The sequence below is a fragment of the Phalacrocorax carbo genome, chromosome 8 (genome assembly GCF_963921805.1).
Source record: "Phalacrocorax carbo chromosome 8, bPhaCar2.1, whole genome shotgun sequence".
In the NCBI taxonomy this organism is placed as follows: domain Eukaryota; kingdom Metazoa; phylum Chordata; class Aves; order Suliformes; family Phalacrocoracidae; genus Phalacrocorax; species Phalacrocorax carbo.
The window spans coordinates 45,004,871-45,028,417 of NC_087520.1; the positions used below are offsets into that span (position 1 = coordinate 45,004,871).

Here is a 23,547-nt window from a genome sequence, read left to right on the forward strand (position 1 = left end):
TTACTGCTTCTTGTTATCCCCAAGTTCAGGAAGAGGTATTTAAAAATGCTTAAACACGCTGAACCTGAGCTACACTTGTCTATAAAAACAGGACAATCATTATTCCATTCACAGGCTCAAAGGAAGCGTCCCTTTTGGCGTACCTGAAGAGGACCCCTATGAAAACACGAACCCTGCCAGCGCCCTGCCTCAAACACTTGATTATATATAGTCAAAGAGCTGTTTCTGAGACGACGACAAGGAGAGGAGGAAGCTGCCTGGGGCACAGTCAGCTTTTTCCAGACAGAGAGCACAAGGTAAACAGAGGCAGAGCAATAAACGGGATCAAAAAAAACCAAAGCAAGAGCAAAAAGGAATTAATATGACATGGTCCTGTTGCAAAATACAGGAAGGGAGGAAGGGAGGGACTTTCCCACCCAGCTGACAGAAGCAAAACAATCCTCAGGAGACTGGATGGGGACTTCGGTTTAGAAACAATTTCCTGGGATGCTCTTGTTTATCACAGCTACTTTTCAGCACAGGTTTTCAACACAGATTCATCTGCTCCAGGGCAAAACAGCATAAGAGAGAGGGAAGGATGCACTGGATGCCAAAGCACGCTGCACTCCAGAGAGGCGGCCACCCAGTTCAGTAGTCAGCAGCTGGGATCACAGGCAGCTTGCCAGTACGCTGGTGCTCTCCAGCAAAGCCATTTCCCCCTGGAATGCTGACCATGATGTCCACAGGCTTCTGTTACATCAGGAAGGAGATGGCTGCTAGCAGAGTCCTTCCAGTGGCAGAGGAGTGCCACCTCTCCCTCCTCATACAGGCCACAGTCAAACTGAGTCGCTCGCAGGGGGAAGAGGGGACGGAGGCAGAGAGCAGGCGTACCACGCTGCTCTTCCTCTGCCTGCTGCCTTGGACTATGCCTCGCTCCCTTCATATTAGATACGGCATTAGGGATGAAGGCTGGATCTGCAAAAGCACTGAACGTGCCAAAAAAGACACCCCGAAGATACATCAGTGCTCGCTGTCAGAAGACAAGCATTGTCCTCTCCTGACCTTTAGAGTCAGCCAGCAAGTCACTCCCGGACAAAAAGGATTTGCTTCGTTCCCCCTGCCCCACCAAGCTGAAACGCCAGGCCAAGCACGTAGTATTTCTGGGAAGCTTTCATACGTTGTCACAGAGCACGGAGCAGAGCCAAACGCCACCTTTTTCTGAAGGGATCAGTGACAACAGGGGAGAAACATGTTTTATTTACGCACATACATGAAAGTGCATTAGTTCGACTACAGAAACTCAGAATTAAGCAGCCTGCAAGCGCCAGCCTGGCACAGTGGGTACAAACAACCAGAAGTCCCTTCTTGCCCCTAGACAAGTGTTGGGATTCGAGTGTATTAACCAGTTATGATCTCCCTACTCTTCTACTCGCATCTTACCTGTCCGGAGGGTTAAAATAGGAAGCAGCTATTAGGTTTTGGCAGAAGGATGTCAGCAGAAGATCAACAACCTGGAATAAGAGACACACTGCTAATTCCTACTTGTCGAGCCACATATCTAGATCTAGTTTTGAGCTGCCTATCTACTGTGTTTCCCAACATTAAAACAAAGAGACAAATTGGTCAATGACATTCACTGCAAGTCGTACAGATCCACTGGCACTAAGAAGAGATGGGAAGTTAAGCCCATTACAGCCCAGGAACGATCCTAGCACACAACAGATACCTAGACAAGCCTGCTGAAGAAAGCCTAGCTCATCACAGGGCTGCCCTAATAGAATATATCTCTAGATCTCACCACCAGACACCCAACAGCTTCCAGCAGATTAAAACACATTCATAGTCTGTGCACAGGGCAGACGAAAGGAGAAGTGTATTTCCTCTTCTCAGACAAAGCAACCTTTCACTGGTACTATCCAGATGCATTTTTACCTACTCAACCCCGAGTTTCGCAGCCTGAGCCAGATGGTACCCACCCTCTGATGGCAGGGTTCCAGCCTGGGGGCAGAAATGTCAACCTGGACTGCAGAATTCAAAGTAGCAGCTTCGTTCTCATCACTGCTGTGACCCAAGACGCTCGCGAGTCTGTCAGAAATCGCTGCAATCTGCGCCGGCACATCTGCAGGGAGGTAACAGGAGAAGAGGAGAACCAGGACAGAAGGCATGAAAGACTTATAACTCCACAGAGCAGGAAGAAGAACAAGTGAAATATATACTCTAATGGATCAGAGCCCAAAGTATGTCACAAAAGGATTTAATGAGCAAAAAAATGTTAGCTGGAACACAGCGATCACCACCTCCATTTTAGAAGACAGCATTATTTTCCCCCAGTACTGCTACCAACACACATCAAGGACAGTTTTTCACACCAGAAAGGACACAGCCTTCCAAAGGGGGCCAAAGCCACCAGGCGAGTCCCCAGAACAGGGCTGCCCATCCTGGCAGAGATCGGTGCGGTACCAAGTGATCCACAAAGACACAGACCTGAAGTTCCAAACTCAAACATGGGAAATACATCGGACATTTTATTTATCTTTTTATATATATGCGTAGCCAGAAGGATTTACAGATCTGAATGATTACCACCCTCACGTACCAGTGGGAAGTAGCTACCGCTGTTGCTTCGGCTGGCATTAGCCACATGTCATTAATGCAGCTTTTGGAACAGCCAGTTACGGGTAGTTCCAACTTGCCGCCCCACCTACCTTCGTATTTAGCCTGGTCCGCAATCAGCACCCTTAGTTCAGCCAGTTCAGCCTTCAGCTGCTCAACAGGCTCTTTGGAATGGCTGGTCTCTACTTTTGATCCATCTAGACAAATAAGAGAGAAACGCAACCCACGACCCTTACCTTTGGGCATCACATCAGTTCATAAAATGCATTCAGCAACCTCTGCGTACATTTTCTGTAAAAGCAGCATTTACTTTGCTGTAAGCTATAACAGAGCCCCAAACTGTCAGCCTGCCGCATACACAGCTTTGTTTTTACATTCGAAATGTGTTATTTGATTAATCATTTAAGAGTTTATGCCCAGTTGCAGAAGGAAATGAAGTTTTTAAAGACAAGAGGCAAAATTGTTCCCCTTTCCGAGTTTTCTTCCTGCTTGCTTTAGCTCTCTGCCCCTCACAGAAACATTTGCTGTCCTCAAAAGGCTGGAACCAGTCTCGAAACACAGACGTTACAGCATAAATACTATGTCATCAGCTTCTCCTCAAGCCCAACACCATGCAACATCTCCAGATGCTATGTGTCACTCTATTTTGGGGTTTGTTTAAAAGAAGAAATAAAATTAAATTCCTTTCACCACTAGAAAGACAGTGCCACCAGCAGCAAGCTGCCACAGCACAGCCCCAAAAACCACCCAGTACGGTTCGTTAGGCAGGAACAGCGCCTCGTACGCTCAACCGTGAACAAGAGCCGTAAATAACAAGGTTAAAATTAATACTTGTTATAAGCACGCTGTAAAGCAAGGAGGTGTTGGGAGACAGCTGAGTCACCTTTGTGCGCGGGAGCGAGCACTAACGAGCAGGGCAGGCTTCGAGCTGACCAACACTCGCTCCTGCCCCGGATCTGGTCTCTGTGCAAGAGCCGCAGGGATGGATTAGGACGGAGGGGAGGGCAGGGGACGCGGATCGGGCCGATCAGGGGGCAGGGGACGCGGATCGGGCCGATCAGGGGGCAGGGGACGCGGATCGGGCCGATCAGGGGGCAGGGGACGCGGATCGGGCCATCCCACTAGAGGTCACTGGCAATTCAAGGACTCCTGTGGCACTCGGGCTGCCCGTGGGATCCCACATGCAGGGATCCTTCATCCCGGTTGCCAGGACAACCTCCGCAGCCAGACTGCTGCACATCTGCGGTTCTGCGCCGTCACGCCTCTCCAGCTACAGCATCTCCAGCAAGCCTCAGAGTGCCCTGAGTAGGAGTCAGCTACAGACTCGGCTCTGCACACAGAGCACACTCGTCTCCACCGCCCTGGGAGGGGTCTCTGCTCGCTAGCCTGACCTCTTCGTTTCCTATAAGCCTGCGGTGAGGATGTTGCCCATTTTAAGATGCATTTGAAACACCCACTTGCTGAAAGAGATAGGAGAGCTCATTAAATATCTATTACACTGGCACACACTGCACCGGTAACGTGGCTACAGTGCCGGGAGCTGAAATCAGCGGGGCCTTCCCACCCAGACGCGTGGAAACATTGCGCCGCAGTCCCTTCGCCGCTGGCTCCGTTCCCAGCCCCTCCGGCTCCCAGCCCTCAGTCACCCACAGCGATCCAGTCTTAGGAGGGGATGGCGGTGAGTTCAGACAGCACGAACGCAAGGGAGCGACGCGGTGAGGTTCGCACCCCAGGCCAGCCGGAGCCGAGAAGCATCCGAGCTGCAAACGCTGATTCAAGTAGATGCGTTTGAGCTTGATGTGAATCAGCCAGCTCGGGCACCACGCGCAGCCTCAGCGCAGCGCGGAGCTCCACAGGGACTGCCGGGATCCCACCCGAGCCGGGTGGGCAGAGAAAGTCATTAGAGAGTATTTAGTCCCTCAATAAGACACAAAGAATATACACGTATTTACATATAGACCTAATTTACATTTAACGACCTAATCGGCCATAACTTTTGGAAATTTTTCAATTCAGGAGGGCATCAGTGGAAATATTAGCTTTTCTTCAAACTGATCCATAAGTAAATGTTAAATTTTTTTACCTTGTAACATTTTCTCTTTCATAGCACAACAGGCTCGCGTGTACGTGGAGTACAAGTTTGAGGGTATTTTATCAGCTCTAGAGTAATAAAAAAAGACAGTTATTTTACCACATACCCACATTCAAACTTCAGCTTTATCAAATATAAGCGTAAACAACAGCTATGCTATGAGATGTAATTAGAGGCTCCAAAGCATACTGAGCATCTGAAGCATTTTTTTTAATCGTCATCTGACACGGGGGCCAGGAATTTATATCCAAGGTTTCCGCAGCCAGTATTACACGTTTAACACACACTACACAAAACCAATGCTCTATATATTATTATTAATGCACGCATTAATGCACGCATTAATGCCTATTTCATAAGCAGCGCGTGTCTAAGACCACATAAGAGCGTGAGTTAGGTGACACACAGTATTCACGCATCTAGAACGCTAACGTGGTGGAGACCAAAGCCTGACCTTGCCAGGCAGGCGCTCTGTGCTAAAAACACACTGCGTGAGGCTCCCTAGAACTCAGCTGCTGCTCTTACGGCTTTGTTTTTAAGAACTGATGCAGGGTTTTTTAGAGGCAGACCGGAATGCCAAGGCAGGACCACACGCCTCATTTGTAGGCAGCGCTGCAAATGTTTTTCTTCACAACAGGTTATAGAGGAATTGCTGGATTTAAAATAAAGCTGTTTCTGCGATGCAGAAAAGCACTTTCAAACACGCATGAAGGACAAGCTTGAGTTCTGAGAGGGGCTGTGTTCTGGGACGTCACCCTGGTGTCCCTTAAGAACAGCTCATAAAGCATTAACACACATTTAAGTTTCATCTTCCCCTTCTCCCATATCCTCTCCCCAGGAGAGGAGAGCTTTTCACAGGGGGCTCACCTTCCTGGTGAAACTCTACATCCAGCAGAATTCCCCAAAGTTTGCATAAAAATATATCCGGCCTGCAGCCAGAGGGCTGCCAGGACAACTTCTAGATAACAATTTTAGAGTGGCGAGAGGACTAACTGCAGAACTGAAGACATTCACCTACACAGACAAGCTCCCCCATCCACAACCTGCAAGCCTGGCCACCAAGCCCTGCCAGGAGGGTTGGCCAACACTTGTAAAGGCGTCAAAGCCTCCAATGATCTGACATAAAGTCAAGAGTTCTGAAGAAAAAGTCCAGAAGCGCAGAAAATAACCAGGAAGTCTCAATACCTCTTTAAAGAGTCTATAAAAGCCATGCGCGTATCTGGAGTTTTAGGGAGCTGCAACAGAAGAACAGGCAGGTTAGGCACAAATTACCCGTCTGCAAACACACACCTAAACGGGAGGATCAAATAAAAAAAGCCAAAAACAAATACTAACCACACGTGGCCTGAGCAAAGCAGGAAGAAACCAGGAAGTATAGTACGGTCGCCTGAAAATACTGCAACAGAAAAGAAATATAGCAAAATATTAACGATGCCGAAGGTGCAAAGTGCCGTCTCGTTACCTCAGGAATTATTTTGGCTCCTGCAAATAGGAAAGATTCACGGTAACATGAACCACCACAGACAAATCAAGCCTGGATTAGCCAATAGTTATTCATTTATTTGATTTTGCTTTTTATTTATAAGACTTGTGACTTCTCTGGCAGGCGTGCGTATGCCTTTTCACTCTGCACAGCCTCTATTCAGATGACAACTGAGGAAGAGGATAACATGGGAAGAGCTTCCCAAACCCTCCTTTGCTCACAGATCCTCAGTTTTGCTCGTTTTGTTATTTCGATTTGGACTTGGCTTTTATTATTATTACGGCTAAACACAAGAAGAGTTCAAAAGCACAAGGTACCTGGCTTCTATCACGGATGTTGGGATCTTCCTTGTGTTTTCAAATATCTGAAGGGCCTTTTCAACATCACGAAGCGCCTGGCCTTGAGGCTGGCTCGCAGAGGTAACAGGGAGAGAAGGATGTTGTGAGAAATCAAGGATGACGGTAACCTTCCCTGCTTGTTCTTTCAGGGTTAGTAGCAGTTGTCTGGGCTGAAGGGAGGGGACTGAACACACACAACTGAACAGCAAGAACTACCTGATGTGCGGAGCAAAACTGCAGGTTGGGGAAAGCGGGCCTGAGCCGCCAGCCTGCCTCGACAAGGCTATTCTGGGTCAGCCCAGAGGTCCGCGCAGCTCTGTGCACGCCTCCCTGTTCCTGCTTAACAGCGCATTGCTTATTCAATTGTCCCCAAAGGGGACAACATCTTTTCTCCTCTGAATTTGTTTTATTGTTATTCTATTTTACTTCGTACACTCGGAGTTAAGACCCATTCTCTTGGCTTCCAGCCCATGCTACTACACTCCAGGCAGAGGGGGTGCCGCCCCGGGTTTCTCTTGTTCGAGCCGTAAGACATCTTAAGACTGCAACAACCCGGGCTGGTTTCTCAACTGAGAAACAGATCAGGCTTGGAAGAAAGTAAATGAAATCTTCATTTACAACTTCCTGATCACCGCAGGACTAGATTTCATTGCAGCACATTCCTGCACGCCCTGTCACCAGCCTGTCCTTCATGTACTCCAGGCGACTATCAATGAGGCCTCCTGGTCTGCCGAACTTGTGATCAAAATATAGGAAGGAGCCACAGAGCCAAATGCTTCCTTCGCGGTTACTGCTGTTACCCAGAACTTATCCTGAACCACGGCGTGAAACTGCACGCTGCAGATCCCCTCCCCAGGTCTCCTCTACTTACAAACACTTTGATACAACACCAAATAGGCGATATGCTGTACTGAAAAGAATCGAGATACACAGGAAATGCTTTCCTGTGTGATCAAATCATTGGGAGCAAATCCATAGAGGGAAGGGTAACAAGCTGGTCAATCGGCAGAGCTAACGCGGCCCCAGTTCCCGCAAACCTCTGCTCTGCATCCCCACACCATACAACACCGTTAGATCTCCTTTTGTCCCTTAAACCCTCCCCCACAGAATCTCCCATTTGTTTTCCACACCTCACAGTACAGGACGGGCAAGAGGCAGCCAGCGTTTCCTGCTTCAAAGAGCAGGTGCTGACTGGGAGGCCAGCGTAGGTGCTGCTTGGCCCAGAGCTGGCTGCCGAGTTCCTCTGCAGCCTCATCACAGAACACTCACGACGGTCTGTTTGTCCCCTATGTAAGCCCAGTTTTCTTGGAGTCTGGGGAGAGTCTGCGTATCTATGGCCCTTAACCCCTCTGCCTTAAAGCTGGAGAAGATTTGGCAGCACGCTCAAGCTTGGTAGGAAGGGCAGAGGGGTGGAAAACCTCAGCTCCTGCCCAGAGGGAAAGGGACGTGACGGGTAAGAACAGCGTCTGACAGGCCACCAGTACCTGCACCGACTCATCCGCGGATGACAAGTCTTCATAGAGTCCCATATCTTCTATAGCAACCTGTGTGAGGGTACAGAGAGGTCGCACCGTCCCAGCACCGCTGGTATTTTGACAGATCCAGAAAGAACGCTTTTCAAAGAGACGGTTTTTACCAACCTTGAGGTCGGCCAGCCTGGTTTTAGCCAGAGTGATGTACTCGAAGAGAATCGACCGATGTTTTGTTGGCACAAAAGGCGGGTACATTATATGGACCTGAAACATGAAATCCACAAAAAGACGCGCCATTCTTACAGGAAATTAGTGTAAAATTCTGGTTAATATTTACAGTCATTTACCTCAAATGTTCCCCAAAGATGATGGTGTTGCTTGTTTTAAGACAAGCCATTTTCACGGCAACCAGTATGCAATTTTTCCCACCACCACCACCACCAACCAAAGAACACTGAAGTGCTTAAATTTTTCTCCGTGAAAGGAGTCCTCCTTCTTGTCAAGTAAATAAAAGAATCTCGTACGTCCTTATTTCAGGAAGAAGAGCTCTTGAATAAGGTATCAGATGTAATGCAATTACTATAACATCAATAATACGCCAAACCTAGCCAAAGACACAAATATGTTCACTTTGGAGCAGGTCTGTATCAGTCTTTAGAAAACCATCTGCACCTTCTCACCTTCAAGTAGGGCGCTGCTTCAAAGGGCACCAGCTCTGACAAGAACTCGAAGAGGAAAACCAGAGCCTTCTTACTGCTCCCATGGTGACCGCCAGCGCTCCCGAAGGAAGCCTGAAACAGGGGAAATGACAACGCGGCCTTTCAGTGGGGAGAGAATCCCCACTAAACTCGCTAAACTCGGCGCACAAATCCCAGGCATCCATTACGGATAGCTGCTTTCTGTCCAGAGAATCCTTCCGGAGAAAAGCCTCCAGAGAAAGTTTATAGGAACCTCTACGGAAGTTTTCTTTGTGCTTCTCTGTCCAGTTTCCAGAGCGCCTGCCATGTCGTGCTCAACGGCCCAACACGCCGCTATGAGAACACTCGGAGGAGTTAAACAAGGCAACCCCAAAATGCACCAAAGGATTGGGATTCAGGAGGGAACCACAAATCCGCAGGTTTCTACGCATATTTAGCTGGGCATCATAAGGAAAATAAGGCAGTCTGGGACTATACAGAACATAACTTGTTCTCCTTTTGGTACATCCTGAACGCTATCAGCAAAGGCTGAGCTTAGATTTGCAAACTCATACAAAGAAATTTTATTTACGTGGAGATTTGCATACCTAAAATACCTACATGTTTACATCGAAAAGCTAACGACCAATTATCTGCCAGGTCAAACACGGCCATTACAGCTGCATGCAAACATCCAGGAAACAGGAAGGCTTCATCTGCAATAACCCACAACTTACGCAACAGCAGCGGTGTTGGTTATCAAGGTACTGAAATATATCCAAGATTATGATTATAACAGGAATTACATGTCTGCATTCCTGACAAATAACTAGAGGAGGCAAGACGGGCTGAAAAGATGAAAGAAGGGAAGACCAGAGAAAGCCAAATAAATATATTCTTTGCAGACACGGAGGCAGTAATAAATATTAAATAGTTCTTAATACCAACACAAGCACTGGTTATGCTTTCTTTCCCCCCCTCCCCTCTCTCAAATTCCTGGCTATCTTGTCTGAAACTAGGCTTTTGCTGCACAGCAGAACATTCCTTGTGGGTGGGTTTCCCACATACTTAAAACAAAGATTACCAGTCAGCCTCATTTAGTCTTACCTTAAACCACTCAGAGTAAGGCATGAACACAGCAGGGCCCTCCAGAGCAGCCTGACGAGCTATCAGGAAGGCCGTGATCATGTGTTCCATATCATAATTCTCAAAGGCCTTTATCAGGAGATGGCTCAGTAGATCTAGAAACATAAAACAATAACCTCAAACTTTGCTCTTAACAGCTGTGCTGTAAGTTTCTACAGTAAATGAAGACGAATATCTGTGATAAAACATCTGGCACATAAAGATGTGTACTGCAGCTTGGGGAACCTTTGGGACTTGCTTGTATTTTTCATTCACTTTCAAAGGTCAAATACTCTAGGATTTCAGCCTGCAAGAATTGCAGGAGGTCCAGCAATGAGATAATCAGTAAGAAACTAACAAACACGGTCTGCTAGCAAAGGCGAGATAAGAACTAAGCCTCAGTAATCACTGCTCCAATTAATAATGACGGTTATTACCAAATAACCACTTTTAGCTTCACACTAACTTTGAGAAGCGTCAGGCACAAGGCCTGGCATTCAAGTCACCACTGAAAAGCAGATCTTCTGCCATTCTTTTCCGTGTGGGAATCCCGAAAACAGCAACTATGAACGACTGTGCTGCTGCACCAGTCGGCAGGGTTTCCCCTGCAGTACCTGAGCAGCAACGAGCACACACTAGCTTGCAGGCTCGCCAGTGCCTGCTTACCTTTGAACAGCTGCTCAGCCTCGGCCTGGCAGACCACCAGCGTGGAAACGCAGGACAGGACGTGCTGCCAGTTCACTTCGTGAGTCTCCAGAACCTGCTGCAGCTGGCAGATCGACTCCTTTGCACTGAACGCCACGAAGAGCTGGAGGAGCGATAGCGATGCCTTTTAGCTATGACAGAGCCACCCGTGAGAGTGAAGCACGCTGTCAAGATTAACACCTAGGTGTCTGCTGCACAGCGTTTGAAAAAGCTATCCTGCACGCATCTTTAGTGTCCGCTTTCCAGGGCCAGGTCTCATCCTGGCTCGGAACCAGCACTGGCTAAAGCAAACAGTAATATTCTGATGCTTTCAGAAGGCATGTCATGTTCTGCAGCAGTAAGAACTCACATGTTCAATTATTATCTTAGCTCTCATTAACAGCTTTGCACAAAAGTCCCTTTTTCTTCAGAAGTCCCACTTGCACAGAAGTAGTGCTTTTTCTTCACGCTACCTAAAATTCCTGGCAGCGCGTTCAGATTCTGCGACTGGAACACACTATTTTTAAATCATCTCATTTCAGATATTTCAATGAATATAAACCCAACACAGTAAAGCTCTCTGTGAAACCAGGAGGACGTACTTTGCGATACAAGGTAGTAAGCAGCGAACACGTTCTTGCAAAGCTCCACTCCTTCTGCATGTGGATGGCGTCAGACACTGTACCCAGGAAAAGAAAGTTTACTCTTCATGAATAGATTTTAAAATACACCCAAAACGCACAGCTTGACCACACAAGATCTCCCTTTGGCTCTGACAGCCAGCTACACTGAAAGCTGTCTGCCGAAATCCTCTCTCGCGCCTCTGGAACGCCAGCTGTGGCAACAGGGACTGCGCCATTTCACTACCGCACTGTCATCTCGGAGCTGTTCTTGTGACCAGACACTTGTTGGCCAACATAACGCACGCACAGGGCGGCCAGCAAGGAGTCAGCCTGCTCCCCAGTCATCTCTTCCAGCCGGACGCCGGCAACGACACAGCCCTCCCACACAACAGGTAGGCAGCTCGAGATCACAGCTCAGAGTGATTTTACCAGAGACTTTTGTGGCCCAAACGTATTTCTTCCTAAAAACATCAAGTTTCACAATTGCCAGTCACGGATTAGAAGCCTCCCTGCCTTGATCTACCAAAAGAAACACCCAGTTGGTAGAGCAAGGCCATGCCTTGGGCTTAAACCCAAACACACACAGGGGCCAGACTATTTTAGCCCCGCGCGCTTGCTGCGGCGCCGCCTCCCCCGCTCGGTTTCTCCTTTGGCCAGAACTTCTCCCAGAGGTCAGAGCTCTCCCACACCTGCTCTGTAAAGGCTGCTGTTAGACGTTACTCCAAATATCTGTTCACGAGCCATTGGCTGAAGCTCTGTTCAAAGGCACCTATTTTCTACCTGAGGTTTTCTCCTGAACTACAGCCCTCTAAAGCCCTGATTAATTTTTTTTTTCCCCCCTGTGTGATCTGGCACCCTGCCCCAGGGAAGGAGCTGGGGAGGCAGCTCTGGGTCCTCCAGGCTGGACTCCATTCAGCGAGGGCTGGGTGGGATGGAGCTCCAGCCACACCACAACACCACACCCTGGAGACACTCGCTCCTCCCCGCCTTCTCCTACCTTTCAGCAAGGGGTTGTAGGTGAGAACCTCGGTCAGGGTGTGTCTAAAGAACTGCTGCAAGGAATCCGGAGGGACCACACTTTTGTAAACAGGCACGCTGAACACATTCAGCCTACAAATGGCAAGGAAACGTTCAGAAACAATACACAGGCAGTTTGATCAACCAGGTACTGATTAGGGTGAATGACTCTTTCTTCTACATGTCTCTTCTCAAATTGCCAGGGATACATAATTTTTTTTAAAAAAAAAATCTCTTGGCTACTCAGTATCACGCAGCTATCGGATTTACAAACTTGAGTCAAATGTACGCCCCTGCACAGGACAGGACTCGCTTGACATGTACAAAGTTCGTCAGACAAAACGGGTTTGGAAGCAGGAATTGGAGGAGAACATGACGGCACCTTCCAGGTGTTTCTGCTCAGAAGCAGAGTGAGAAAACTTGTCAGGGAAGCTCGCTACGTGCCGAGAGGGTGCTCCAGGATTGGTCCCAACACTGCCAGAACGCCCTGGCCCACCTGACGCTTACTTTTTTACATGCATTTTTGCTTGCACGTATTTTATTAGACAGAACACTAACCCCAAGTAGCACGGGGTGGGGAACATTCCCCCTATTTCAGTACCAGGTGTAACAGTGGATAAAAACCTCCTCCTGACGTTATTCAGGGCAACAGCGTTTCTTACCAGAACCTCATAGCTTGCAACGTGGAAACATCTTCCTGCTTCTCTTTACCAACAGCATCGAGCACCCCTGTACCCCAAAGCAGAGACAAAAACGCAATGAGAGAAATGGAAATGGAAGGAACTGTGGCACTAAACAACACAGGAACTAACTGGAACAAGCAATTTGTGCACCTTTAAGAAGGTGACCCCGTTAGGGAAATGCGTAGAAGCCATTCAGCAGCATTAAATTCTTGTGAATTTTTTTTTTTCAAAAGTGACCCAGAGACTCAAAAACCATTATCACTAACCTTGAACCAATTTAAAAGCATTCCCAAGAACATGCTAATAATTAAGCCATCTAAAAATGCACATAAATTAGTATTTAATTTCCAAACCCAATCCTAATTGTGCAGCGCATCTGCGAGTGACCACTGCAACGCTGCGCAAGAGGAAAGTCTGTCTGGAGGCAGGGATTTGCAGAGGGAGCTTTGCATTAACCACCCCTGGAAACAATGGCCGCAGCCACCGAACAAAGAGCACGCTGCCGCGAGTGCCGCGCTTCGTAACGGCCCTGGGACTTCCTGTTAGGTTGGCTTAGCAGAAATTCCTTCAAAAGCTAGATCTGCCCCAAAACGACTGGTGGAGGTCAAACAGGTAGGCAGCTTGCTCAGCACATCGCCTCGGCCATCAGCCTACACCACTCAAAGCCCACGTACTGAGAAGCCCTTTGCTTTACAGCCTCTCACAGCAGTTCTCCTGTTTCTTGTCCCATCCTACCTTTAAAAGCCTCCTCTTTTAACAGTTAAAAGAGTTTATCAGGATCCTCCAGCGAAGCACACTGAAAAGGGCATTTACTGAGCTGGGGAGGCAAAACAGGAGTCCCTCACATCCCTTTCCCAGGGCAGTCCACATTGTTAATACATAACACTCCCCTCCCCTGCTGAGGAATACCTTAAGGTTAAGTAGGGGAGAAGAGAGAAAAGGAGATAAACTGCTTATCCTCGGGCACAGGAGTTCAGTATAGCAAGATCATTGCTAGGAAGCACACTGCTGCTCAGCCTGTCCTGCTCCTCCTGAAGGTCTTCATTAATAGTGAATTATTTTACATGAAGAATCCTAATGTTCTTCAAAGCAGCTGATTAGTTAAGTGAAAGCCCTCAAAGGTGACCCAAAAGCATATACTAACAAAAATATCTTACATAAAACTCGTTTAACACATTTTTCAGGCGCACAGACTGCAAGTCAGTCAGCGGCAGCGCGCTGCACAAACGTGAAGGTCAAACCAAGAGCAGGTTAGCAGGCTCCCGCCTGACTGCCGGAGCCTGCCCCTCTTCCTCCCAAACCTCCTAGTCCTGTGTCCGTAAGGGTTATTTTTCAAGTACCAACACTGCTAAAGGGCCACCTGAGATGGGACTCACACATTAAATAATAAAGCACTCCTCTTACAGCTTTCCCTTTTTAGAAGCGCCCGGCAAGGGCCGTAATCTCAGCCTCCAGGCAACGCTCCCTGCGAGACACGGGGTAAGGGATCAGGCTGGCAGTGCCCACGGGGAGGGAGCGAGCAGTCCTGGTGCTGCGTCCTGCCTTTCCCTCACCTTAAGGCCGTCAAAAAGCACCACCCTCCGCAGCAGCGCCGAGCACGCTGCTCACTGGCATGTTTCAGAAACGTGGTAAAGCTAAAGTGCCGTCGCTAAGGAGACGGGAAAGTAACGGCAGCCGCACGGTCCGGTTGTACTAATACGGCGGCGTGAGCGAGCGCTTCCTCCGCTCTGTGGCAAATACAGCGACTTACCGCCAAGATCACCCATGACGCAAGATTAAAAAATAACCCTCACGCGTGTTTAGTCTTTCTGCAGCGGGATTTGCAAGGTAAACCAGGCACCGCCACGCTTGAGCTGCCAGCGGCGGCATCGGGACTGCCCACGCCAAAACAGGCACATCGTCCACGGGGCAGTTCCTGAACACTGGCCATTTAACGACTACACGTGTGCATTGGATGCCTTTGCTCAGCATAAACAAAAAAATAGGTTTCACAGAACGTCAGCCTGCAAATCCAAACCACGAACCAGCAGAAATAACTTTGTGAACTCAAAGTTTGACTCATTAAGCAGGAAAAATCCTGGCTTTGCCTCTGTGCTGTGAGAGGTTGGGTTGCTTCCAATCACAGTTGCTAAAAATCAGCTCAGGTATCAACCCGATGTTGCAGCTGGGAGCATAAACACGAACGAGAACAAGAGGCAAGAAATGGTGTGCAGTGTTAGGAGGCACTCGCTCTACGCGAGCGAAAGGAGGAGAGAGGCACGTACCAACCAGCGGCGTAAACACTATGCACAACAGAGGAAGAGCATCCCAGGCAAAGGACGACTTAGAGATTTAGCAAGGAGCAAGGAGCGCAAGTCTAGCAAACAGCAGTGGCTGCACAAAGGTGGGATCTCAAAACCACTTACGTGTCAACATTCTTTGTAGGACAGCACGGCAGATCTGTTCAGAAGCGACAAATTAAGACCATTTAGAGTTTGAAAGAGCTACAGTTACATGCAGAAAAAAATAAATTGACTCAGAGTTTTGTCCCTCCTAATTTGAAGCTTAACTTTTACCTCAGGCTTTACAATAGACAGGAAGGGCAAGCGCTTCCCTGCTTGCTGGGATTCCATGCCCCACATTCAAATGGAAAAAAGAGCAATCAAGGTGAAACCAAGGAAGCTTACAAAACCCTCGACACCTCACCTTGGAGAAATTCTCTCTCTCAAAAGAGGCCTTGTTCTTTGTTTCACCATTTCCTCCTCCCCACCCAGCACCTGGACCACCACCCTTTCTTGGTTGCTCTAAACCAATTTATTTATACTCAGCGAGGCATGGAGATATATAATGGGGCTACTTCTTTTCATAACCATTTGTAAATAGGTTCCTTTTATCCTTACATAGGGGACATTTTTGAATTCCAACTTCCTTCCCAGCTCCGAAGTTTGCTGAAAGCCATTCTGCAGAAACACGACCGCAAAGTCTGCAAATCAAGAAGGAATTAGTGCTTCAGCATCCCCTTTCGATAAAGGCCGCTTGCTCTTTCGCCTCCCCGTAGCGCCCGAGAAGCCTCACTCACTACACAGCAGTCAGCAGGAATCATTTATTCTCTTGGAAGGAAATTACTCCCAGGCAAAAGGGCCTAGAGCCACGATGGCAAGGAGCACAGACACTTAAAGGATTATGAAGACTAAAAGAATTTACAGGTCTTATGCTCTGTTACCACTGCAGAACTCGTGGGTTGTACCTGACCAGTTACATTGGTCCAAAGGTCTGCCTGCAGCTCTTCAATCACATCGTGTAGGGATTTTATTTATTTTTTCTAAAGACGACCACAAAATAATAGAAAATGATGGGGGGAGATGGAACCGTTAAATAGTTCTGGTCCAAAATATCTCAGACACTTTTGCAGGAGTGTCACGCACTCAATATATTATCATCCCTGGCCCCATACACCTTGCAATTACACTTTCCTGTGATGCTGTACCTCAATGGGATATAGAAATTCAAAGCGATTATGTTTTAAGGGGGAAAAATTTGCTAAATTCACTAGATATAAGCCTACATTCCCCTCACTGACACGAGGTAAGGAAGTGCCAAGCGAGGCTTCCGAGGCGCGCGCCCTCGCTGCCCGCTGCGCGGGCCAGCGGCCCGGCCCCGCTCCACCAGCGCCCGGGCGAGTGCCTTGCCTGAGAGAAGGTGCCCAGCAAGCTCCGCGTCCCCGGACGGCGCCTCCGCCCGCTCGCAGAGGCCGCAAAGGCTGCTGCACAGCCACTCCACCGCAGCAGGCGCGGCCGGGTTGCTGAGAACAAACAAAAGCACACTCAGTTCAATCCCTGCTGCTCTTTGTAATGCTTGGGTTGGACTCGGGAAAGAGCCATCTGTGCGGGGCTCTGCCCTATATGCGGCATTTCCTTTCTTTAATTTGGGCCAGAAGAGCTTTATTTGCTTTATAAAAAGATTCCACAACAAACATATCCAAAGGAAAACAATACATGTGGAGTTGGGTGTTCCAGTATTTCCTCATCTCTGACATCAAAGTATTTCCACTTAAAGTTCTGCTATTAAAAAAATACTTTAGCTCATATTTCTAAGATACCTTTAAAAAAAAAAAAGAACCAAGCTCTTAATCTGTCACTTTGGTTTCCTTAAATTTGAAGGACAGTGGGCACTGAAGGCTTTTTTCCATCCCATTAACAGACAAATTAATGTCAAAAGCCTAAAAGATCGCCGTAGCTTTCCTCTGACACCACAGAAAAACAACCTGAACTCCACAAAGGAGAACTGGTTTTAGTTGCCAGCGCTGCACTGGGGGGGGAAAAAAAACCCAAACAATAAAAAAATAAATCAATACTCAGAATAAGTATTCTTTGGAGATGAACTCTACCAAACCTTACTGAACCGTTAGGTGTTGTGAAGAGAGAGGCACAGAGCTTCGGCAGAGCAAGACTCCTTGTCAAGACCAGCACCGACTGTTACAGGCTAAAGGAGGCACAGCCAGGCGAGCTGCAGGAGCTGGGTCACCCAGCGCCTCCCCACGCCGCGAGGTAACGACCCACGCGCAGCCGTCTGCGCCAGCGAAACAAAGCAGGAGGTAAAACATCACCTGGGACGGTCTGCGGCGGCCGTTCTCCCCCACCGCACCTTAAACTGCGCTGATTAACCCAGAGTAACCTCCCAAACCCAGGCTAACTTCTTCAGTCCTCCTAATCTGATCACTTGCCAGCATCTGACTATATTCTTAGTCCAGAATGCTCGTGACTAATCCCCGATTACATTTCAATAGGCTTTAAGAGATTAAATATATCTGCAAACCTATAAACCTCTGCTCACCTCTCCAGCAGCTCCTCCAGTCCAACGACGTCGCCTCTGTGCAGGTGCCACACAGCTTCCAGCACCGGAGGGTCCTAACGAGGTGTCACAATTAGCTCATAGTCTGCTTTGGCAGTTAACGTTAACATTTAGCTAATGTGAACTGTACGTAAAAAATAAAACTAAATTCCATTCATTCAAACTATCCAGAACTTAATGAAATCTAAAGGCAACAACATAGGAAATACCAAATGAGAAAAGATTATATCTGATTTTTCCTTCCTACAAATTGTGAATAGTTTAGGGTTGTAGGCGCATCATCATTTTACATTTCTAAGGCCAAGTAATAAATACATCCACCGTTGTCACCCTGGAATAATGCTGATGCTGCACATTCAAAAAAGCAGCGGATATCCCAGAAAACAGGTAACACCACGAAATTTCAAGTCTTGTTAGTTCAGATCCAGAAACAGATTAGAGAATTATCGCTTAGCCTATTGACTGTTTATTAGTCTCTGTGAAGCGAGCTTCCCGCTCTCACGTCCATTTCCCAATAGGAGACTGCAGGAAGAGGCACTGCAACCGTACGGGCAGAGGCCGACAGAGGCGGAGGGAACACCAGCGCCGCTGGGGCAGTCCTGCTCCTCCACGCCAGGCTCGCCGCCGGCAAAGTCAGCGCTAGGGCACCGCTTCCGAGCGGATGAAGCTGCCACCCTTCGTGCCTCCCTGCAACATCCCTTCCAGCTGCCGCGTGGAACCACGGGTGCTGGAGGGTGTCCCGTGCCGGCAAAACAGGACTCCAGGGTGCACCCGGCAGGGAAGAAGCTGCAGCAGCAACTTCTGCTCATTCCATATAGAAACACTCCAAGACAGAAAAACTCTTCACACCTTGTGAAGGAAGAGGGACTCGGGGGTCTCGGCTGCACAAGCTGTGCAGAAGAAAAGCCCCGCGAGCTTTCTGCGGCAACGCACGGCTGCTTCTCAGCACGACCCTAGACTCACCCACATACTTTGTCTTCGACAACCTGATTCTTTACTGTAACAGTCTCAATTACACAGCAGCACTTGATCTCCACATCTACCTGAGAACAAGATTTTAATCAGCCTACAAAACGCACAGGGTTCCATTTTTGGCCCAGGATCGGATATTTGAGACTAGAGCGTGCCTCTTTTTCCTGGCACATCAGCCTCTTCCCTCTTTCCCACCAGAGCAGCGAGCAACCAAAACTCTCCTGCTCACAAAAGGTCCTTGACTCTACTCAAAGCACCACTTATCTTAAAACAACTGCCCAAACGGAATCAGGGCAACACATTTGTGAAGCAAGGCAAGCTGTTAGCTGCTATCGCATTGCTCTCAAGCCATTTGCTGAGTGAACTCACTTAGGCTTATCAGATTTCCCAAATAAACAGAGCAGAGAATCAGAATGCCAAAGACACACTGAATATCACTGGAGAAGCAAAAAAAGGACTGTGGGACCGTGCCACCCCACAGCCGGCTGGCAGCTTCGGCACTGCCCAGACAGCAAACCCAGGCACCAGCTGACAGGCAGAGTTATTGCTGTATTTCATCGATACCAGTAAGGCAGTGAAGCTAAAAAGGAAAGAAAACGATACCCTCAAAGCTTCTATTAACTGTGGTGTCCCCTCCAATGAGTTTAATCCCATCACCGTGCTGTAACTCCAGGCACCGTACTGCCATGCCCTTCCCAGCTGGTTCTGAGCAAGAGCCAGCCGTGCTCTGTACAAATGGAAACAGTCAAACCCCTTCTTCAGGGAGGCAGGAGTGCTGCTTGCCTAGCTCCCTCAAAACCAATGCTTCATCACCAAGATGCTGTCAACTCTTCTTTGTGGCAGCTTCCCACAAGCAGCCACCCAATTTTAATAATTTACCTACTTCCAAAACTCTACTGAGTCCTCTGCAAGAGAACAAAACCTGCCACAGAGGTGAGGAAGCTCCCGGTGAACTTGCTTTAAAATAAACAAGCCAAACAAACAAAAAAACCCCACCATTAATAATTCGGTTCATGCTTCTGAAAGGTCAGAAGGACCAGGGCCATTCTCAGGAGTTCACGACTGCAGTCAGCCAGAGCAGGGATGAGCAGGGGCAAGACTGCTCTAGGTCACCAAGAAAACCACCGAGGGAAACGGAACAGAAGCTGCAGCACTTGGCTAGTCCGTTTAACAGTCATCCCCGGGCCTCACGGGAGAGGGGGGTTGGAAAGAGGCTACCACATCCCATGGATGACACCTACATGGTCTGTAACATGGCAGCATTTTTCCATGAGTCCTTACCTTCATTTTCCACATTTCCTGACAAAAGAGCGAGCGACAGAACATGTTGTTTGCCAGCAAATCCTTCATCATTTGAAGCAGGGAAGACAGCCTCTTCTGGAATCACCCCAGAAATGAAGCAGAAATAATTTCCTTTGTAACTAACACACTCTTAGAAAAACCAGTTGTTGTTTTTTCCTGTTTACCACTTTTTAAAGGCGTGAATGGTGGAGAGAATTCATGAGCAAGGCCCAAACTTTTCATGTTAAGGCTGAACTAGAGGCAGGCGGGCTGACAGCAGCGACCCCTGACAGCTCCTCAGAGGGGACCCGAGTCACAGCACAGCTTTGGTGCGGACGGCCATCGCCACACCTGCCTGCGCCGCAAACAGACGATCGGTACAGATGGAACCGTGGATAAGAGAGACCAAACCACGCCAGGGAAGGCTGAGGTACGCCAGAGGTGATAACGTAGGCTCTGCTTAGAGAGACCTGTGTAATGCTGTGCTTCAGCCACAGCCAAAAAACTTCATTGCCAAGCTCTCAAAAACAGCCGCTTTCCCGTACAGAAGAACTCCGTACTTCTGTGAGCGTATCGGACACATACACAAATAATCAGCCGCTCAGGCCCTACATGTTTGGGTGACTTTATCAGAATCGATAAACTGGGTTTAAAGTCAAACTTAACAATACCGTTTTCACAGCAAACTAAATGTAAACCCTTACTCTCTGGTCCAGGTTCAGCAGTGGTACTTGAGAGGGGCTTGCAGAAGCCTGGCAGATCTGCTCGATGTTGGTAACAGCACTTTTGGCTGCCAAGATTGCTGTGGGTACACCCAATCTTGAGGCCTGCTCCTGCAGAACAGAGACTGAAAAGGAAAAAACCAAAATGAAACAGAAAACTGACAGCATGGGGAAAAAAAAGATTTTGAACACACGGCTACAAAGACAGAAGTCCCAAGTCTTTAACTCCTCCCAACACAGATGTCATTTGTTGCAAATCATTTTTATTCTATCATTCCTTTACTGCACATAAAACGGGTAGAACAACCAGGGACAGAGATGGAATATCCTTGCCACGCACGTTTTTGTATTTCAGTCTGCAGGGCTCACTGTAACCCTTTCCAATAATCAAAATATTTAATGACCAGACCTTGCCAGCTGTGTCATCACCAGACAAGTGAGAAATGAGTAGCCAAATGGGAGACCAGAGCAATGAAAAGTAAAACTGGGATTGCATTTAGCAGGCAGAAACCCAGTACATAAAGAAAAGTCCTTTCCGACACCCATCTCCAATAGATACTCTTTCACTCACCTATAAATGATTCTGACGATACACCCCAGTGCACTACACCACCCTGTCCACCTGGCTTGACTGAATCTTCCACCTGGAAGCCAAATAAAAATGTAACAACAGTCTTAGATGCCTGTTACACACATTTACAAACCTGTTCCCTTCAAAGCATAATGAGCAGCCCTGGCGTTCCCGGGGGCCGGAGCAACCGAAGTGAAATTAACACCAAGCTCCCACACGCTCGTGGTAAGCTAGGGATTTCAGGGCTCTCTACAAGAGACATAAGTACAATTCTCCTCATTTTATGCAAAAAAAGAAGGTACAGGTCAAAGTTACTCATCCCCAGTCACCCAACAGAGCAGCAGCAAGAACGGAATTTCTGTCTTTTGAGTCCCTTCTGTGAAGCCACACTGACATAAATATTGATGAAATGTGTCAAAATGTTGCATCCTTTCTAGTTAAATCCCCTTTGTTTTTGTTTTTAAAAAAACAGATACTAAGTATGGAAAGAAACATCCTTGAGGCCAAACTGTGGGAAATATTTGAATCGTCCAGTCAAGGTATCAAAATCAAAAGGTCTCTCAAGTACATGAGGAAAAGGAAGAACGTGGCCAAGTCAGAACATTGGCTCAAGCGTCCCTATAGGCAAACGACACCGGTTTTCATAAAGACAGTCACATTAGTCAGAAGTGGTTGGTGATGCAGAGAAAGCCCCATAGGCTCTCCTGATTTTTTTTCCAATGTTCACAGGAAGCCAGTTCTGACCCCAAGAAAAACGTGCTGAATTTCCCTTTGCCTCACATCCAAACCAGGCTTAACCATTTATAGTCTGTAACAATAAAACACAGAGGAATAAAAGGAAAAAAAAAATTTCTCATTTCTGCAACACAGACCTCTCAACTTCAGCTTGCTGTTACAGTGCTGGTTTTTCTTTTCACTTATCACAAAAACTGTGTTCCCAAGACATTCATTTTACAGCCGCCCTAGAAAGGGGCTGTGGGAAGCCACCTCCAGCTGGGATCCCCGGTGATGCCCAGCCTGACACTGCGCCCCGAACCGTCCCGCTCGTACCTCCAGGAGGAGGTCATTCAGGTTCTGATGGTGATCCAGAAGGCGCAGAGTCGATTCCTGGAGCTCTGCTATGCTCCCAAAGGTGCTTTTTCGTTTCCTGGGTCTCCCTGCTGAGAAGTTTGGATTTCTTTGATAACCACAGCTTGCTCTGACAGCCCCCCCCCAAGGACACCCCCCTCTCTCTGCTGCTACAGCGCCCGGCCCTGGCAGCCCCTCGTCAGCCAGCAGCATGGCAGGAGCAGCGCAGGACGTCTCTGTACGGTTCGTTCAGGCGGTTTTGCAACCAAAGCCCAGCACAGCCAAAGCACTGTCAGCCACGGGCCCCCAAAGGCCCTTGGCCCAGAGCAACCACAGCGCCGCTCTGACACCCCCAACCTAGGACAGAAGCCATGACAGGAGCCACAGCAGGGCCACAGCAAGGCCACCAGCCTTCGGGAGAGGGCTCCTGGGAGGAACAGGGGCAGCAGGGCCGAGGAGGGACTGAGGCGAGAGGCTGCAGGAGCCCACAGCACCACACAGGCTGCGGGGGGGGGGGGGCGGGTGTGTGCATAAGGGCACTATGGGGAACACACACACCCCTCCCTTCCCCTCCGCTGTCCCTGCAAGAGGTGCCAGGCCAGGAGCTCGCACAGGAGAGGCCCCCCGCCGCCTCAGCCCGAACCTACCCAGCACGTCCCGCCACGTCCTCCCGCCCGCGCCCGCCATGGCGGCGGCCCCCGCCCGCTTCCCGCCAAACAAACCCGCCCGCCCTGCGCCGCCATTGGCTGCCCGCCGGGGAGGGGAGGACACCTCTGCCCATTGGCTAAAAGCGCGGCGTGGCCCCGCCCACCCTTTCCGCCATCTTGGGAGTGGCGGCGGCGGGGGCTGCCATGTTGGGGAGGGCGGTCGGTGCCGGTCGTGGGGGGCTGTAGGTGGTCGCCCAAATTGCTACAAATCTGTAGGAGGAAAAACTCATGCACCCAGCGTCGGCGAGCAGGCACTCCTTTATGCCAGCGCTGGGGACATGGGGGATCGCTCCCCCCAAAACACACCCACCTTTGTATTAAAATTCACCAGTTTTTATGCGCTTTTTCTGTCAAGTCACTATTGCATAAACTGCTCGACATAAAAATGCATCCTGTGTTCGCTATTAAATTTAACGTTTATATTGATTGGTTTCTTCAATTCGATCACTTCATCAATATTCATATCCCAAAATAATCATTGGTCACCTCTACTAATGTCCACTAATTAGAATTCTTGGTATTCAAATCAAGATGGGAAGGGTAAGGGGATTCCCAGGCAGCATCACTGGTGCATAACAGGTTTCTATAGCAAGTTTCCTTGGTTTCACAA

At 48.6% G+C, this 23,547-nt stretch overlaps 1 protein-coding gene across 3 annotated transcripts in view; it reads right to left on the bottom strand.

Moving 5' to 3' along the window:
• Positions 1-22,931, bottom strand: part of FANCA (FA complementation group A) — a 36,820-nt gene extending 13,889 nt beyond the window's left edge. For all 3 annotated transcript variants that reach the window (XR_010374317.1, XM_064459795.1, XM_064459796.1), the window contains exons 1-24: positions 22,878-22,931; positions 22,213-22,322; positions 21,163-21,235; positions 20,574-20,716; positions 19,870-19,965; positions 17,599-17,672; positions 16,455-16,567; positions 15,666-15,748; positions 15,192-15,225; positions 12,766-12,832; positions 12,084-12,196; positions 11,066-11,142; positions 10,446-10,587; positions 9,762-9,895; positions 8,658-8,768; positions 8,146-8,241; positions 7,990-8,049; positions 6,485-6,573; positions 6,020-6,080; positions 5,870-5,919; positions 4,676-4,752; positions 2,685-2,789; positions 1,956-2,098; positions 1,420-1,490 (exon numbers count right to left, since the gene is read on the bottom strand). Coding sequence is in view for 2 of the 3 variants with exons in the window: in XM_064459795.1 (XP_064315865.1) it covers positions 1,420-1,490; positions 1,956-2,098; positions 2,685-2,789; positions 4,676-4,752; positions 5,870-5,919; positions 6,020-6,080; positions 6,485-6,573; positions 7,990-8,049; positions 8,146-8,241; positions 8,658-8,768; positions 9,762-9,895; positions 10,446-10,587; positions 11,066-11,142; positions 12,084-12,196; positions 12,766-12,832; positions 15,192-15,225; positions 15,666-15,748; positions 16,455-16,567; positions 17,599-17,672; positions 19,870-19,965; positions 20,574-20,716; positions 21,163-21,235; positions 22,213-22,322; positions 22,878-22,917 (2,162 nt within the window). In the remaining variant the exon portion in view is untranslated. The remainder of the gene's footprint in view (positions 1-1,419; positions 1,491-1,955; positions 2,099-2,684; positions 2,790-4,675; positions 4,753-5,869; positions 5,920-6,019; positions 6,081-6,484; positions 6,574-7,989; positions 8,050-8,145; positions 8,242-8,657; positions 8,769-9,761; positions 9,896-10,445; positions 10,588-11,065; positions 11,143-12,083; positions 12,197-12,765; positions 12,833-15,191; positions 15,226-15,665; positions 15,749-16,454; positions 16,568-17,598; positions 17,673-19,869; positions 19,966-20,573; positions 20,717-21,162; positions 21,236-22,212; positions 22,323-22,877) is intronic.
• Between the last annotated feature and the right edge of the window lie 616 nt (positions 22,932-23,547).